The sequence below is a fragment of the Neolamprologus multifasciatus genome, chromosome 6 (genome assembly GCF_963576455.1).
Source record: "Neolamprologus multifasciatus chromosome 6, fNeoMul1.2, whole genome shotgun sequence".
Classification (NCBI taxonomy): Eukaryota; Metazoa; Chordata; class Actinopteri; order Cichliformes; family Cichlidae; genus Neolamprologus; species Neolamprologus multifasciatus.
Window position 1 is genome coordinate 29,345,962 of NC_140444.1, and position 18,305 is coordinate 29,364,266.

Sequence of the window (18,305 nt, forward strand, 5' to 3'; positions counted from 1 at the left end):
TTGTGTTTCAGACAGTTTCAGACAGCTGAATCACAGCAACACACACACACAGGCCCGTAGATTTATGTGAGTTTCTGATTCATCTGTTAGAAAAGTCCTTGCACATCCCCGTGTGTATTTTCGATGCCCCGGAATAAGCATAAAGATTAGGCAAATTACAGAATGGATTAAAATTTGGATGCTTTGTTTGAGAGGAAATTTTTCACAACAAGACAGCAGCAAACTAATCATTTCTTAAAATTTACTGTGCTGTTTGAATTATTGCTGTTAGGCACCACAAATGCTCTCCACCGGCCCTCACAGCCGCAATAATGTGCTGAGTTGTTTTTCTCTGTTATTTCTCTGCTTCGGCCTGAAATAATCTACAAATATAGTTATGTTTGTTTCTCTTGCAGATTCTCTGTATGTTTAGCCAGCTCTTTCTCTTTATCGGATTTTCTTTGAGAGAACTCTGTTGTGCTGTGCTGTGCTGTTAAACATCAATAACATTATGAGACACTCACAGCCCTCATCCCATTATTGATATAGGAAAATCCAGTGCTTTCTTACAGTCTGAATGAGCGTTGTACATCAGTTGTTATACCCTATAGGGCCCTGTTTTATCACTAAGTGCCATTCACTGCTATGAATTCTAATAGTAGCTATCTATTCCTCAGTCACGCTAGAGTAGAAGAGGACGGAGACTTCCTTGTGACTTGGAAAACTGGCGATTGCATTGCATTGAATATTTTCACATTTGGCAGCCAATTGCACATAGTTGAGGTGACCAACTCGTCAAAGTCTGTTTGAACTGACTGTGAGTGGCTGCAGACTCGGCCCCTGTCTGTGAAACAATCAAAGGCAACAAGACTGCAAGTCCATGCTTCAAAAATGCTGGCAATGCTCCAGTGTGACTGAAGCATTAAAGTCCTGCATGAGATTTTGAAAACTAGGAACCAAAACTTCCTGCTGTGAAAATGTGGGTTCCTGTGCACGCTTCCAGGTGTGTGATGATTTCCTCTCTCTTACCCTGCTGATAGTGAAGAGAATGCCCGGCCTTCCAGAGCAGACACCAGTGAAGCAGTATCTCAGTCTCCAGTAGAAAAGGTGCTCTGAGATGAAGGTGAGGATGGAGAGGCCCATGGCCGTGGCCAGCATGTAGAATACCCCTGCCATGTTGTCCACATCCAGCTGACTGGACATGACCTCATTCTTCTCATTGTGGCAGATCCCAGTCAGCCACTGAGCTTCCAGCTCCTCCATCTCACCTGTTGCAAAGATGAATGTGAAGGGTTAACACTGGAGGGGAAAAAAGAACAACGTGAGGAATGAAGGCAAAGGAATTCGAGACGCAAGGAGAAAAAGTGAACAAGGTGATGGGTGGCAGGGGGCAAGAAAGGGATGTGGTGGGAAAAGAGGCATATGAGGCGAGATGGGGAGAAGGGAGGAGGGGCGAGAGGTGAAGTGGTAAATAGATCGTAATGGAAAGGAGACAGGAGGCGGAGTGGAAAAAAAGAGGTTGTAGGAGGAGGGCGAAGAATTGATAGTGATGGAGTGATAAGGAAAGATGGGAGGAATTATTATCAAACTGAGTGTGTCTGAGAACGTGTGTGCTTGAGCACGAGGGTGTTTGCCCTGAATAAAATGGCCGTGTGTGAAGCGAAGCGCTTTAGTGGTTTCAGCAGTTTGATTTCTGTCCGACTGATTCTCTTTCTTCCATTCGCACCATCTCACAGCTTATTATACAGAACAATCTGGAGGAGTAAACATAACAGGACACGGTGGGCACACACACACACACACACACACACACACACACACACACACACACACACGCATGCGCGCACACAAACCCGGAGAGTAATGATGATGAAATGGTGTGTTAAGACTAGCCCTTGATAGCTTTCTGACAGAGGGAGGGAGGAGGGAGGCTGAGTGTTGGAGGGAGAGGGGTAAAGGAGGAGAAAGCTGAGCGATGGCACAACTGAGCAAAGTCCTCCAACAACTTAGAGACTTTCAGTTTCAGTACAGTGTGTGACTGAGATGGCTCTCCACGGCTTACCATCTCCTATGATGCTCAGTATGGCCAGGTCAACCAGGCGTTTCCAGTAGGATCCTTTCTGCAGGGCAATGCCATAACCTGTAGTGGCAAAGATATAACCGCTGCCGATGGTCACCAGCTTACACCCATCGTCTCTCCCCGCCATGTAGTTCAACACCGCAGCATCGTAGATGAAAGCATCCAGCTTCCTGTAAGTAGTATACAATATACTTATTAAGCACTAACAGATTAAAGCCAGAATATAAAACAATCAGGACCTGGAGCTCGGTTTGGGTGAAGTCCCATTAGGTGATCACTGTGTCCAAGTTAGATGAAAGTCTCACCAATGACGTTGGAAGAGTAATGCTTTTTGTGAATTGTGGGCAGATGATGGATGTCTCACAGTGGCAGACACTGTTCCTTTGGCCAGATGAGCTAAAAAAAAGAGTTTACTAATACTTGTACAAACTTTTATTTCACTGACAGTCAAACTGGCTCAGTTTTTACTGTGAACTAAATTATTAATAATAATATCTAATGTTATTAATTAAAATTGCAAGATTTTAATTAATAACTGATCCACTGATTTTGCACATAGTTGAGGTGATTTTATCCACTGATTTTATACAAAGCTAAAGCCAGTTAGCTTTACATATTACAGAATGTTTAGGTTTCTTTTTTTAAAATTAATATTATATATATATATTATAATATTAATATTATAATATTGTGCTAATTATTCAGCTTTTGATATCATTTGGTGTAGTGTTCATAACATTTGGTGGAGTCAGGACAGCTGTTTTTGCTCTAAGCTAACTGGCAGCTAGCTTAAACTCTTACATTTAGAAATCAAAGTGGCATCACTCTTGTTAAACAGTGAGAAAGAAAACGAATAGGGGTACTTCTAAAATGCTCAGTTTTACAATAGCTGTAACAATTGGTTAGTAGTAACTGAAGTTACTATTTTTATAGTTTTTGTATGAACTTTTGCCATTTTCTCATAAAACCAAGAAAAACGTACTTCTCCAGGGATTAAACCCCCCCATTTCAGTTAAAAACAAATACAAGAAGGAAAGATAATTTTGTGTAACTGATATTTTTCACATAAACAGGCTTGTGCTCTTCAGTTTTTAGATCTTGTTTTTGCACTGACACTATGGGCTGCTAGCTAAGAGGCCACAGTTTGTGTCTGATACTAGCCCAGATGTGAGCCTGATAGGTCTGAACTCAGCAAAGGAAAAAAACCCGAAAGAATAGAGCCTGATGAATGATTGACCAAATACAATGCAACAAGGACCCTCTATCATCATCCCATATAACAGAAGAAGCCTGCACTTAACTTCATTTTGGTTTTATATAATAGAATGAGTATACCTTGGGGCTAGACATGTGCATAAATATAAGTTATACTTTGGATGTAAATGCGCATATACTGTATGAAATGAATACATGGGCGATCTGTTGTTGCTGAGAGTTGCTGCTCCACAGATAATTTTAAACTAATATTCACTTGTGTAACTGTGCACAGCACTGGAAAACAATATAACTTAATTAAAGGATATAGAACGTCCTGAATGTGCGTCTTGGGCCACAGACCATTTCATGACTAGACTGAAATTTTAACTCAGACTCCCAAGTGTTTATATTTTTCTCTGTCAAACAACAACATTTTTTTTGCCTAATAAGTTAGCTAAATACTGATGATTGCTGCTGAACGTCTTCATTATACAGTTTTGATGTTGTATAAACAACGCCTAGTGTATTAAAAAACAAACCTTATTTCTTTCATATGCAGTATCAATAAAGTAATTATTACAGAACAAGAAAACCAAAGAAATGAAAATTATTTCTGGAGAAAGATCAAAGCCCACAAAACTAATGAACAAATAAGAGCACTGTAGCCATCCTTCTATTTAGTGTGTGTTTAGATGGAAGAAAAAAGGTAGCGAACTCCAGAACAAATTACACTCTCCCTGTTTTGGCAGCTCGTTCTTTCCAGCAGCAACAAGACTCTATAATGAGCACTTGCAGACAATGTCAGCGACAGAAACACTCAGCACAGTTACTGCAGCATTTTAGCATAAGCTACTGTTTAGCCCCATGGGGTCGAGTTCCTGCATGATGCAATGACTCTTTTTGTGTTTGTTTTCACATGTTCTTAAGCATATGTGGTGTTTGCCAACAGAATGACCGCCTCAGGTATAAAGAATCTTTCCTTGATGTGAGTTGGCTTGACAAGTTAACAGTACCCGGTCTTGAGGCTGACTAGTGCATCCACGACGCCGGTCTGATGGTATTTGGTCATGTACTGATGCATATCTGGGTAGTTCTTCCTGATGTTGCGCTCGGTGCTCCCGTTCGGAACCGTCCCGAACCGAAATGGAGGGGAATAGGAGTACGGGCTCTGGAACTGCAGTGAGGAAAAATAAGTACAGCGAAATAGTGACAGCGTGAGACAGGAGCACAAAGAGGGAAAGAGAAACTTTAAAACAGAAAGGCTCAGAGATGAAGAGCAGTGGTGAGAGACAGCAGGAAGACAAAATGGGGGGGGGGGGGGGGTCTAAAGTAGGAGTCGGAGCTAAAGTGTGAAAACGAAGGAGAGGAGAGAGGAGGAAGAGTGGAAAGTGACAAGAAGAGACAGAGGAGGAAGGAGGTGGGAGAGACAGTGGAGTGGACTCATCAGTCATCATCATTGTGTGTCCAGTCTAGCGTAAGACTGGCTGGGGTTCTGCTGACACTGCCAGCCCCTGGAAACTACACACACACACACATCCAAACACAAACACACACGGCTTTGATCTATGCAGCTTGTGTGTGTGTGTGTATGTGAGTGTGTGTGTGTGTGTGTGCCTGTGGGTCTGCTGTGCTGGCAGTGTTAGTGTGGTGACAGCTACGGCCAGAGGGTTTGGGCTGTTGAAGCCCAAGGGCGCTCCCTAGAGAGTCCTGTCTGGCTGCAGGGCTGGCATCCATTACAAGAGCAACCCTGACTGTGAATGTGTGTGTATGTGTGTGCGCGCGTGTGTGTTTACATGTCCATTTGTGTGTGTTTAACCCCACCTTCTTGTCAGAGAGTCCAGTGACTTGGTCCACAAACTCTTCTTGGATCATGAAAGCAGCCAGGTTGGCAGTATAGGAGGCCAGGAAGATGACAGCAAAGAAGGCCCACACCGAGACAATGAACTTACTGGTGGTGCCCCTCGGGTTCTGCACAGGCACAGAGTTGTTGAACACCAGACCCCACAGCAGCCATATGGCCTTACCGATGGTGAATGAGGGGCCATGTGGGTCTGTGAGAGAGACGGAGACAGGGACCAGGCAGGGGAGAAGAAGGAGCAACAATAAAGAAAAGGTGAAAAAACGGGGAAAGGACCCGTGTACAAAACCTTAAACTCACAACATGAACTTCAAAAAGTTTGAACTTTGTGTAAAATGTAAATTAGAAAAATGATGCAATGACTTACAAGTCATTTCAACTGCATTTAACTGAAAATGGTGCATGTTTCAAAAAGAAAGTTAAGACAGGGGCAACAGAAGACTGGAAAAGTTGTATATAAAGAAAATAAACCCAGCAGAACTTATGAGGGTTTTTGCTAACGTGAGCAGCTGTTTTTAACATAAAATACAAAGAAACTGGGGATTTTATTATCTACATATACAGTGTTATTGCTCTTAATTGGTTCTGTGACGCACTTTGGCATACCTCTGGTTTTTAAATGTGCTATATAAATAAAATTGTATTGTATTTTATTATTAAATGATTACAGTAATGTGTGGTAATTCCTGTGCACGGGCTCAGAAATACAACAGAAAATCAAAATCTTGGTGAATACAGGTCATTGCTGCACTAACAGTAAGTTCAAACTCTTCAAGAAAATCACAATTTAAAGCTCAAGTTGAGGGAAAAACGGTCCTGTGGTCTGGGGGAATCAATATTTGAAATTCTTCATGGACAACTTGTGTGCGCTCTGGGCAAAAAGATGAGAGGGGCCATTCAGCTTGTTTTTTTTTACTTCCAATTCAAAAGCTGCCATCTGATATTGTATATGGAGTGCTTTAATGCAAATGTGCACATCTGTGAAGGCACCATTAATCATGAATGATGCTAAATGACATATTATTTCATCAAGATAAAACCAAAATACTTTCTGTGAGTAATACTAGAGCATGACCGAGTCCGAGAGCTAAGCCTGGTCAGGCCTGCGGTCCAGAACAAACTGTCAACATATGTTGCAATATTTTACATGAAAAATACAACAAAGGAAGTCCTGTTGAGCAAGGGAAACATTCTGCTGTCAAAACAACAGCAACTGGTTGTTAACCCTTTTTCGAGTGAGAATCACCGAACTTCAGTAAACATCTAAAATGGCCTCAACCCCCTCTCTGTGAAGTCGAAGAGCTTATATGTATTTCTCCCAGCCCCTCAACATCATGGCATCTAACCAGCCCAACCCTAACCCTAAGGTAACTAATATGGTAATTTCACTGACCTTGATTTGCAACAGAAAAATGAAAAACTAAAGAATTAAATAAATTTTTGTAACGTCTTCTACGGCTGATATTTTTAACTTCCAAGTATTTAAATTAATTTAAAAAAATAACAATAAGAATCAGAAAACCCTTGTTTTCTCTTACACCCGACTGTTTTTTTTGCGCAGGTTCTTCTTCCACCTCCTTCTCCTCACCATCATGTGATGCTTAAAACAATTTTTTTATAACTGGCAGCCTATTTTAGAATAGAGACATAATTTGTAAATGAAGGAAAAAGTGCTTTATAATTTAATAGAATCAGGGGGATGATTTTTGTAAAACTGCACTCAACCTGAGCATTTTTCAATGTTACTGTGAAAAACAAGCATTTTCTTGGGTTTAAAAAAAAAAAGAAATAGTGGGGAAAAAAAGTTTTTGGCCAATTAAATCAAAGTCTCGAACAAATTTGTCCACTAACTGATCTAATTTCCAATTTGGTGGGTCGAGCCAAACCCAAATGAATGTTTTTCAGATTAATATGTTGCAAAGGAAAAGACAAAAAAAGAAGATGAAAAAAAGCAAAAGAGGTAATCAGATTTCCAAATTGTGGCTTCAGTCAAATATAAATGGATCTAAATGTTCAGGTTAAAAATCTAGTTACAAAGTTTTAAACCAAGCACTCATTGTTCAATCAGTGGGAGGTGAAAAAAACAGCAAGCTAAACACAATGTATAGATTTCCTGAACTTTCAGAAGTGCTGAGTGGGAAATCAAAGGAAAAAACATTCACTTGCTCCTTCTGGATCGGCCTTTAGCTGATTTAAATGTTAAAATAAGTCACAACATTTTATACAACATTAATCTCCAATTCAGAGCCGACAGGGAAGCTCCAAGTTTTGGTTTTTGATGACGCCTCAGATTACAGGTTTGGTAGTTCTGGGAGAGAAATGCTAATGCTCTGTAGCATTACCTGAACTGTCTGAAGTCAAGTGATAATAGGTCACTTGTTTTGCTTCAGGGCTTCTTGCTCCTGGGAAAAACGATTGGTGTGATATTCTTTGTGTGTGTGTGTGTGTGTGTGTGTGTAAGTCTACCTTTGCCTTGGGCCAAGTTGCGGTTGAAGCCCAGCGGACTGACAAACTCAAAGAGGAAGACGGCGATGGCTGTGACAATGAGCAGCATCACAAACATCATCACCCAAACCGATGCACTGAAGGGCTCTGAGAGGAAGGAGAAGGAGAGAGAGAGGGAGCAGAAAGAGTTAAAGGCAAATCGAGTACACGAGACAGCGAGATATCGTGGAGGAGCAGGAGTGAGGGACGTAGAGGGAAAGTGGAGGCAGTCAGACTCGCGGAAATAAAAGAAGAGACGCACACACACACACACAAAAAAACAGGATTGAGGGGGGAGATAAAGTGAGGAAATGATGATAGAGAAGAAACAGAGAGGGGGAAAAGGGATACAGATGGAGTGAGAGAGGAGGCAAGGAGAGGGAGAGTTAGTCACAGAGAGTTTGACGGAGCACATTTCCATATTTCTCATTATTCCCTTGGATGAGAGCTGAGAGAGAGGGAGAGGCCTGGGGCGGGGGAGATGGTAGAGGAAAGGGTTAGAGAGAGAGAAAGGAAGAGAGAGGGAGAGAGAGAGAGGGAGAGAGAGAGGAACCAAGCCCAGAGTGATCTGCTGTGCCCTGCTGTGGGCATGTGTATGTGATCTATTTGTGTGTTTGGTGTGTAGCAGGGCAGGAGTTCAGAGAGCGGGATGAGTGCCAGAGACATTGAACCCAGACAAATTGTATGTGAGTGTGTGTGTGTGTGTGTCACTGCATGTGTAAGTATGTGACTGCCAGGGTTAGCCAACCCTGAGAGATTGTGCGCTGAGGTGCCTCTAATATGAGTGCGAGATACTGAACCGTCACTGATACCCTGGCGCAGGCTCAACACACACATTTGCTTAAACACACACACATGCATACATGCACGCAATCATACAATAAGCTTTAACATAAATACACGCACAAAGCATTCACCCCTTAACATACATACGGCCACAGCACCTTCGTTCTCCACACATCCTTGTCTCACTACACAAACGTCCCAATATATAAATATATATAAATATATATGTATGTATATATAATATCGCAAAAATGTCTCGTTTTTGTTTTTTTCCCAGCACACACACACGTGCATACTGACACATGGCTTGATACGCTGGGACCAACACACGCATGGTCCAATACACCCCCTCGCTCCCTGCCTCGCTCCAATGACAATACAAGACATTAGGCAACCACAGAGGAGCGCTTCAATTCCTAGTCGTCTGAACAACTGGAGAGGAGGAGAAGGCAGGAGAGAGGAAAGGGGGGAGGGGTGTATCAAGAGTGCTTTGTCTGAGCTGACTTTTCAAAAAACAGCTGGCACGCTCCACTTCCTCTGCTCTGGTAGAAATATTAATGTGCTTAGGGTGTTGAGGCTCAGATAAAGTCAAGAGTACAAGTGGAATTTGGCCAGCATATACTGTCTGAATAAAATATTCCATTTTATGTGCAAGACTTCGCCAACATGTAAGCACCTCCCCTTTTCTCTGCCCCCAGTAGTCAACTGAGTTGGGGGACCGCCAGAGAATAAAAAAAAAAAAAAAAAGGGGGTCGAGTTAAAAAGAGAGCGATGGATTTACCGAGGAAGGCTGAAGGCGAGACGGTCCCGTTGCTGCGTGACACCATGACGCTGATGCCAGTCTCCACAAAGGGCACAGAGAAGTCAATGACCTCCGACCTCTCCTCGTTAATGGTCAACGAGCCAACGGCCATCTCTGCCTTTTTATACACCACCTAGCAACCAGAGAGAGAGAGAAGCGCTGTTATACCGAGAGCATGACTTACTGCCTACACTGTCAGAAATAAATACAGTGAGCTCTGTAAATATTTGGACAACATCACACAGTTTCACTCTGACTTTTTCCTGCTTTTTATTTTGGATGTGAAATATCACATTGTATCACAGGGTATAACTCGGAATGTCAGTCGTAGTTGGAGGGCAGCTCCAGCCAATCCGATGAAAAGTGAAAGTACAGCTGTCTTTTTCATTGTGCCACCATTTGTAAATGTCTCAGTGTATTGTGACAGAGGGACATTCTGCTCATAAAGATGTCTTTTTTAGTAGGAAATAAAATGATATGTTTTTCTTTTTCAAATGTAATTGTTGAAAGGCTTCTAGTGGTCTGATCCGTGAACAATCTGTGGATCGTAATGTCAGGTTTCATTATCTCTGGTGTCAATTTCAGTTTAAAGGTTTCCCTGTGGCAGCGTTTAGCTTTAATATCATTTGTGGCTGAATAAATCATTTCCAGATAAGATAATTGATAGGAATTGGGTAAGACTGATGGTGTCCTGTCCCCCTTTTAAATCAGGACCCACGGACATAACTGTTCAGTGAAAAGAAACAAGCAGCTGGGCAGTTGTTGCATTTCGGTTACATTTTGAAGCTAATCAAAACAGATTAAACAGTACCTCCCAGTGCTGTGTTTTGAGATCTGAGAGTGCAAACTGTAGGTTTGAGAGCAAAGCTGATATTCTATGTTTTTCATATTGATAACAAACTATGTGAAACAACCAGAAACATTGAACTGATCCAACTAATCGCATTGTTTTTATAACCAAAGTCTAAAACATGCCTCGGTGTCCCCAGGGCTCCATCGTTGTCCTTAAAGTAATAAAAAGAAGTCATTAGAATTACAAGTTCCCTCATTAGAATTAACACAGGCACTGCAGTTTATTTCAAGTTCATCCCACTTAAACAGTATTGCTCTTGTACTGAGACATTAATTAATTTAATTAAAAAAAAACAATTGCGATTACTGAGCCTCTTTTAAAAAAAACTCATTAGCAATCCATTTTTTAAGAATCGCTTTCATCGGTATTAAAGGAAATGAAAGTGGGAAAAATGGGCAACTCCCCCCCAAAACATGATGAAAATGCTCTTACGGCTTATTCATTTTTACTTTGCTAAATATTATTGTTTAACTGGCCCCTTGCCTCTCAGGCCATTCATGTTTCTGGGACCATCAATTAATACTCATTTGGCCAAACTAGCATGGCTCATTTACCCACGATGCCCTGACAGACCGGTTTATGGTTAGTGAGATAGGTCTGTCACCCCTAACTTGTCATTTGCCAACAAGTGTCATTACTAATGTGAAGAAGCATATTTTACACTGCATCTTTTAATAAATGTAACTAAATGAGGGTATTTGGGAGTCTCGTTTGGTGCCTAAACCAAAGCAGAAAGTGAAAATAAGCCAAATTAAAAACAAAAGTGTCCAACCTTGAAGCAGATGGCCTATAGCAGCAGGAGACCACACACAGGATCTGAGGCTACAATTCGCACAGGCATACCAACATTTTCTGGTCTTATCAGTCTGGATTTCTAATGTGATTTTTGGAAGTAAAGGTCAACAACATGAAACCATGGATCCATCCTGTCTTCTGATGGCTGCTTCAGGATAATGCGTCATGTCACAAAGCTCAGATCAACTCAAACTGGTTTCTTGAACATGACAGTGAGATCAGTGTACTCAAATGGCCTCAAAAGTTGACAGATTTCAAAACAACAGAGCACCTTTGGGTTGTGCTGAAATGCGATTTTCACATCTTAGACAATCAAAATCAGCGAGCAATGTTTCGAGCAGCTTGCTAAAACTGTTCCATGAAGAATTTCGGTAGTTCTGAAGGCAAAAAGGAATCCAACCCAGTGCTGGCAAACTGTAACTAGCTGTAACTAGCTACTAAGTGAAAACGTGGGCATTGTTGGTTTCTAAAGGCAGCCAATATATCTGTGTGCCAGTATGTGAAGGAACCAACTCTAAACGACATCTTGTGTGTAATTAGAAAACGCAGGTGGCATCTCACAGAACATCATTATATTACGCCCGGAGAGAGAACAGGTTTCATTTTGCAAAAGTAGCCCGGCAGACTAAGCATAAAAAAAACTTAGCAGGCAGCACTATGTCACTGCTATACTTAAAGTTCTATTTCATATCATTGTTAATTGAAATGCTTGCACAGAAAGTCAGACTCACAGAGTAATACATTCATTTATTAAGACAGAGACAGGCAGTACCTCGCCAACCATGCCATTCCAGACGTTGTTGATCTTCTTTCCGTGTTTCCCGTTGGTGACCAGGTAGAGGTCATAGGTAAACTTCACATTCCTGGCTATCTTCTTGAGAATGTCAATGCAGAAACCCTTGCAGCACTGCTTAATATAAGCGCCTCCTGATGTGCTGTTACTGCAACAAACATATGCACAAACAGAATTAGGTCATTTTTTATATCAGAGGACTTGAGTGGATTTGAGTGTTATGTGTGTAACTGTGCGAGCTGCCTGCTCGCTCCACATCTGGTGGTTCCATCAAACTGTAAAACTAGAATTATGACACTACTAAAGGGCAGAGAGAGCTTTCACAGTGTGTGTGTGTGTGAGGGACTGTGTGTTTCCCTTAGTCCCAGCTACCCAAACCAGATGAAAACACAGGGGTACCGAGCATAAGCTACTGGGCTTTAAATAGAGCTACAGAACAACCAACCCACATAATTAAAATATCAGCTGTCCTTTCCTCATCTGTCTTCTGTGTCCTTTTCGCTCTGCCTCCTCGGTGTTTCTCAGCTTTCGTCTGTAGGAAGATGCTGCCCCAAAAAACTCCGCAGCCACACACATAGGATGCACAGAATTCGAGCCGGTGTTTAAGTAAACTTTTCTGACAGCCGTCCCCGAGGACCTCAGAGCAGTGAACTAAACTGCATTGTTGGATCAAATGATTCTCATAATCTATTAAACCCTACCAGCATTTTCAAAAGCATTTCCATGAAAAGTTAATTCCGTTCCCATGTCAGCAATCTTTGATGTAGCGTACTGTATGCGGATGGGAGCAGCAGCTCTGTGACCTTTTCACTTGCCTTTTTCGCTGACTCCAATTCAGGAGAAAGTTCATGAAGAACTGAGGGATTCGCGCACACAGAACACCGAGAACGACTGTCAAAGACACGACACATCAAAGGATTAACAGATCCTTTAACTGCAGTCGACTGTATCTGCGGCGCATCATTACTGCGTGTACGAGAGAGACAGAAAGAGCCAGAGCGAGCATTGTATACATACGTGTGAGTGAGTCTGACTATGTAAAATCTCAGTGTCGCAGGTGTTCTAATGCACACATACTGTGTGCATTAGTTTTTCCCAGCTGTGCTCTCTCTGAACATGCAAACACACAGACACATATACACACACCAACAGGCTGCCTGAGCTTCACATACAGTACATCTCTTTGATTATTTTCATAACAACAAACAGATGCAAATGATATGGAAGTAGTGACTGTGTAAATGTAGCAGCTGTAGGGGGTTAGATGTATGTACTGTATACAGATGTATGGACATCTGCACATGAAGTGCTGCACATAAACATGACAATTGTAGAAGAAACTTGTCTTTTTACCTCAGATTTTACAGCAATCCCCACTAGCGGATGACTGGTTAAGGTCACAAGTTAAGCTCTGTGTGAGAGGTGATTCAGACGTCTAATAGTCCTTGCCTGCAGTGCTGATAATCTCAGAGGTTGTTATGATGCATCCATTTCTCTGAGGCATCTCCCGTCTGCCTTCTTTGAGTTCTACAGATGCAAAACCTTTAATATGGTGGCTTCTGGCTGTTAAAGAAATCTTCAAAGAAAGTAATTACCGGTGAGTTTTTGCACTTCCCCTGTGGTTAGCAGTGACAGTCCTATCCTATCCTATCTATGCTAACCCACGCTAATGACTATCCTGAACAATTTCAACTATTTTCTGCTGTCTGGATGAACCGATGCATTGATGACACAGAATGCTTCAGAAAAGAGATGTTAGTTGAACACTAGGGCTGTGTTGTGGTTAATGAAAGCACACATATGGTACTCAATAAGTGACAAAATGAACCTCAGTCGATTATAATGCATATTTAGTTGCTCCAAACTGGACATCCAAAATGTGCAAATGAGCAAAAAAGAAAAGCTGCCTTATCTTGTCACGCAGAGCCACTGGTCGAGGTGTCCATTTGTAAAGTAGATAAATGGAGCAAATCCAAGAGGAGTTTAATTGAGAAAGTTCTACTTTCACTGTATATCTGAAAAATATCTTCTTTTTGTTTATACATTCAAGACGGCATGCGACATATTTCAGCCTCTACAATAATGCCTTTTAAGTTCTTTCAAAGAGAACAGTCCTCAGTATTGTTTGACATGCCGCTGCTGAAAAAAGGCTCAAAAGCTCTCTGCAGGGCTGACTTAAAAACAAATGTCATGTACGTTAAAACACATTGAACTGATATGACATCTGAGGAATCTATATTTGATGTTATTAAAGGCCTATTATCAAAAATATCTTTTCATCATTTTCATCTTAAATCAACTGAAAAAATATCAATTTGTTGCAACAGAAATGACATGCAGTGCAGAACAAACATCAATCAATGAGGTGGACAGTAACAGTAAAAGTGTACTATGTTGTCATATATATATATATATATATATATATATATATATATATATATATATATATATATATATATGTATGTACACATAAAATAATCACATTAAATGAAGCAGCATGGCAAAGCCTGTGTGAATTTGTGATACTGTTGTCAAGAGTGCTGATAGCAGATAACAAAATGTTATGGGATCCAGATAAAGACATCAGATATCAGATAAAGACTTGCTAAAAATAATGATAAGAAAAACATTTAAGCAAACGGGTATGAGGGATGTTTTTAATGTAAGTGAGGAATCGAGATATTCAAGGGAATATTTTACAACACAGGATATGGAGCAATTCTGCTTTCCCGCCTGGAGTAGAAAGGACATTTTGCTGTCGGGGAAGAGCAAGAGGAAAAAAAAGAAGAACAAGTCAAGGCCAGGTGAAATGACGACGAAGCTGCCGCAGGGAGCAGAGAGCTAAGTGGCCGGTTGTAGCAGAGCACAAAGCACAAGCTGGTGAATTTGGATAGGCCGCAGCCTGCAGATATGGACGCACGACTCCCCGAGGAGCCTTGAGCGCCAGGACCAGAATTTAGAATTCGATGCGAACAGCCACCGGCAGCCAGTGAGGAAGAAGAGTGTGGAGGAGGTGCGGAGCGCAGGGAGAACTTGGGGAGGTTGACGGCAGGGCAGGCTGCAGCGTTCTGCTGAACAGAATACTTTACGAGGCCGGCTTGGTGGATGTTGCAGCACTCCAGATGGGCGATGACAAAAGGTTGGGCAGCGTCCCACATGAAACATCTTTTCATTTTCTGTCTCCAGGCATGGTGCAGGCTGGGGTTTGTTCTTTTTTTTATAATATAAATTAACCTCTGCTAAAATTGTTACACATAACTGAGTGCCCCGGAGATGCCCAGAAAGCAAGATTATGTTCTTGGTATGAAAACAAAAAAAGCTGAAAGAAATTTAATGCCTCTGATGATCTAGATTTTCTAATCTACTGAACACTGTGTTGATGCCAAGATAAGGTGCTTTTTTCACAGAATACCACATATCAATAATTTGATATGTGCTATCAATTCAGTTTACATTAAGTTTATTGATATAGCACCAAATCATAATAGCAGTAGCCTCAATGTGCTTTTTATTGGAAGGTAAAGACTATAATCAGACGGCTGCCTGTGAGCAAGTACTTGGCGACAGTGGGAAGGAAAAAGTTCCTTTTAACAGGAAGAAATCTCCAGCAGAACCAGGCTCAGGGTGGGGTGGACATCTGCCACTAGTGGCTGGAGGTGAGAGGAGGGAGACAGGACAAAAGACATGCAGTGGAAGAGAGTCGAATAATAACTAATGATTAAATGCACACTGGTGTATAAACATATAGAGAGTGAAAAAATGAAGAAATACTCAGTGCATCATGGGAAGCCCTAGCAGCCCAGACCTGTTGACATAACTAAGCCTAACTAAGAGAAGGTTTAGGGTCACCTGATCAAGTCCAAAAAGCTTTATCCAAACAACTGTCTTAAACCCAGTTATTTAGTGTACTGCATGTACTTTTCACATGTACAGTAAATAATTTAAATAATCGGTCCATCAATGAATCAATTAATAAACAGTAAAGTGTAAAAAATTATTTAAAAAAAATACCTTTCTATAGAAAAAACTGTCCAAATTTAAACTGGAATTACCACCTTTGGGGTTTTTGGCCTCTGCAAACCAATCAAGATAAGGTTTACGGCCATATCAGTCCAGATTCATTATGTATATTCCATGCAGGCTCTGATATAGTTTAAAAGATGGACACCCAAATATTAAAAATGGCCACAATGTCCCCTTCTGTACCTGAGCTGTGACATAGAATAATAGCTACAAAAGTGTGTTTGCAGAACAGCAAAGATGTTGCTCGACCTTTTGGATATAAAATGTCATTCTCTCACCATTTTATCCTGTTATAAAATTATGTGAAGTTTTTGTTATAATTGCCTTATGAATTCTTGATTTTAAAAATGTGTTTTGTGAGGTCAAAGTGAGCTTTGACTCTAAGACTCAAACCAGTGCCTCCTTGAGTCAGGCTGAACATCTGTGCCAGATGCAGTGTTCCTGTGACACTGCAATCAAAACAATGTTGTGTTAAATTTCCAGAATATACCCCCTTCATAAGAATGGGATGGACAGAAGTACGTGATGACGCAGAATCAAAAGATCTTATAATCAAGCTCAGGCTGAGAGATCCGTTGGTTGTTTTTGAACCCATAAATTCAAGCCAACCTCTTTAAGAAAACAAAAATCAGGAAGAAAAAACTGTATTAAATAATATTTTGAATAAGTTCTCCAAGTCACATGTAAAACCCAAATCATGAAAGGTGCAGAGTACCACCGGGGGGTTTAATTTTCCCATTATGAGTAATATCCACATTCTTCCAGGATCCAAGCACGCACAGCCTTAATGAGAGCAGTGTTAATGTACAATATGCAATATGAGGAAAACAATAAGCAGGGTTACTAATTAGCTGTGTTGCAATATTTAAAAACAAGCAACATATTTAGAGCATTTAAAATAAAACACAAATCAAACCGAACTAATGAAACAATAAAACCACAGAGGGCTGCACTTGCCACTAAAGCGGCAGGAGAAACAAAAATCGAGTATACCGACAGATTGGCATTAGCGAGCTGACAGCAACAGAGAGCAATTAATTATTAATGCTGACAGAACTGATTACCTCTGAACCAAATGAGAACTCGGGCTGTGTGTGTCGGTTCTGTCTCTGACACAAGACTTTTATTCTTGTACAACACTGGCAAAGAACAGAGAGCGGGAAAAGAATACAAAAATCGAGCTAGGCGAAAGCTGCTCCTCTTATAAGTGCGAACATTTTCAGTCAAGTTGTAACATGGGCTGCAGAGTTTGTGAGTTTAGTTTAAGTTGTGCTGAAGCGTAATCGAGTTTGCCTCGATTACAGTGCAAGATACGTACTGTACATTTGGATTTCAGACTAGAGGACAAACAGATGGTGAATCATTATTATATAAACTAAAAACGAGTGGGCCCAGTATAGATCCCGAAAAGTGCAAGAACAAAGGGCAGCTGATTGACAATCATCCCGTCAGACACACTGAGACTGGTCAGAGAGGTGTGATTCTGTTCAGCCAAGAGATACACTACCTGTGTCCTAATGAGACTGAACCTATTCGAAGAACAAACAGGTATCTGTCTCTTGTAGCGTCACCATTTCGGGGCATGCGAAGTATGGCTAACAACCTGGCTTGTGATTTTATGTGGGCAGTGGGCAGGTGTGGGTGCAGGTACTTACTTTTTGACGTGTTTGCGGCAGGGCACTGAGTTTCTCATGCAGGTGCCAGTGAGGATGTCTACGTTGTCCACAATGACGAAAGGTTTCTCTTCCAGAGTGACAATGGAGAGGTGGTTTTCATCGGCATCCTCGTCCCCATAGGAGTTATACCTCGGCCACACCGGGAACATCAGCGACAACGTCCCGTTCTCCCAGCGGCCCATCTGTGAGCACGGGAGAAAAAACACACCAAAAATCACAGTCACAAAAATCACTCCAAAAATCCACAAACTTATTAAAGTTTTTTCTTTAAATTTTCGCACTCATTTGTTACCTTCTCCCACTTCCTTTCCACATTTAGGACGATCACCACCAGTTTTGGGTTGGCCTGGTAACCGTCTGGAGTAAAGGATAAATCTCGGCCTTCATTCCACACGTGCATCATGTGCCTGAAACACAATTGTGTGTGGGGGGGGGGGGGGGGGGGGGGGGGGGGGAAGAGAGATTTGTTGTTGATTTGCATCTGCTGGAGTGTTTGTATATGTGCACAACAGCAAATACGTTCAAAATAACAAGTTAAGCACTATGTAATCACCGCAAGTGTCTCCACTTCAAATCAATGTTGTCTTCACCCACTGTGTGTGCGCAGATGCCTGAGTGTGTACGCGTGTGCGTGCATATATTTGTGTGTAGGAGTGGGAAGAGTCAGAGGCCACGTATCTCTCCCATCAACATTCTGCATTGATTTCTCCACAGATATATGCCTGAAAGACAAGTCTCTGGTGCAACAAGGCTGCCCTCACTCTTTTACTCACTAAAGCTGTCCTGCATACGCAAACAGATCCTATGCTGAAACGTTTACACACTCGCTAAAGTGAAGCAGCAGAGAGAAGTAAATGAACCGGTATCACACACAGTGATATGGGGATTAAAGATACACTCGCTCCAGTGAAACAATTTTCAGAAGGAGAGGATTTCTGAGTGTGAGGACTGGGATAATAGTGTGGATTCCCACTAGGGG

The 18,305-nt window shown here is 41.5% G+C and overlaps 1 protein-coding gene across 3 annotated transcripts in view; it reads right to left on the reverse strand.

The window, feature by feature from the left end:
* grin2ab (glutamate receptor, ionotropic, N-methyl D-aspartate 2A, b) overlaps positions 1–18,305 on the reverse strand; it is a 114,379-nt gene that overhangs the window by 7,611 nt on the left and 88,463 nt on the right. For all 3 annotated transcript variants that reach the window (XM_085163591.1, XM_085163592.1, XM_085163593.1), the window contains 9 exons: positions 17,619–17,733; positions 17,306–17,508; positions 11,607–11,775; positions 9,166–9,319; positions 7,581–7,706; positions 5,078–5,307; positions 4,270–4,430; positions 2,042–2,229; positions 1,009–1,247 (listed from right to left, as the gene is read on the reverse strand). In XM_085163591.1, the coding sequence (XP_085019717.1) occupies positions 1,009–1,247; positions 2,042–2,229; positions 4,270–4,430; positions 5,078–5,307; positions 7,581–7,706; positions 9,166–9,319; positions 11,607–11,775; positions 17,306–17,508; positions 17,619–17,733 (1,585 nt within the window). The remainder of the gene's footprint in view (positions 1–1,008; positions 1,248–2,041; positions 2,230–4,269; positions 4,431–5,077; positions 5,308–7,580; positions 7,707–9,165; positions 9,320–11,606; positions 11,776–17,305; positions 17,509–17,618; positions 17,734–18,305) is intronic.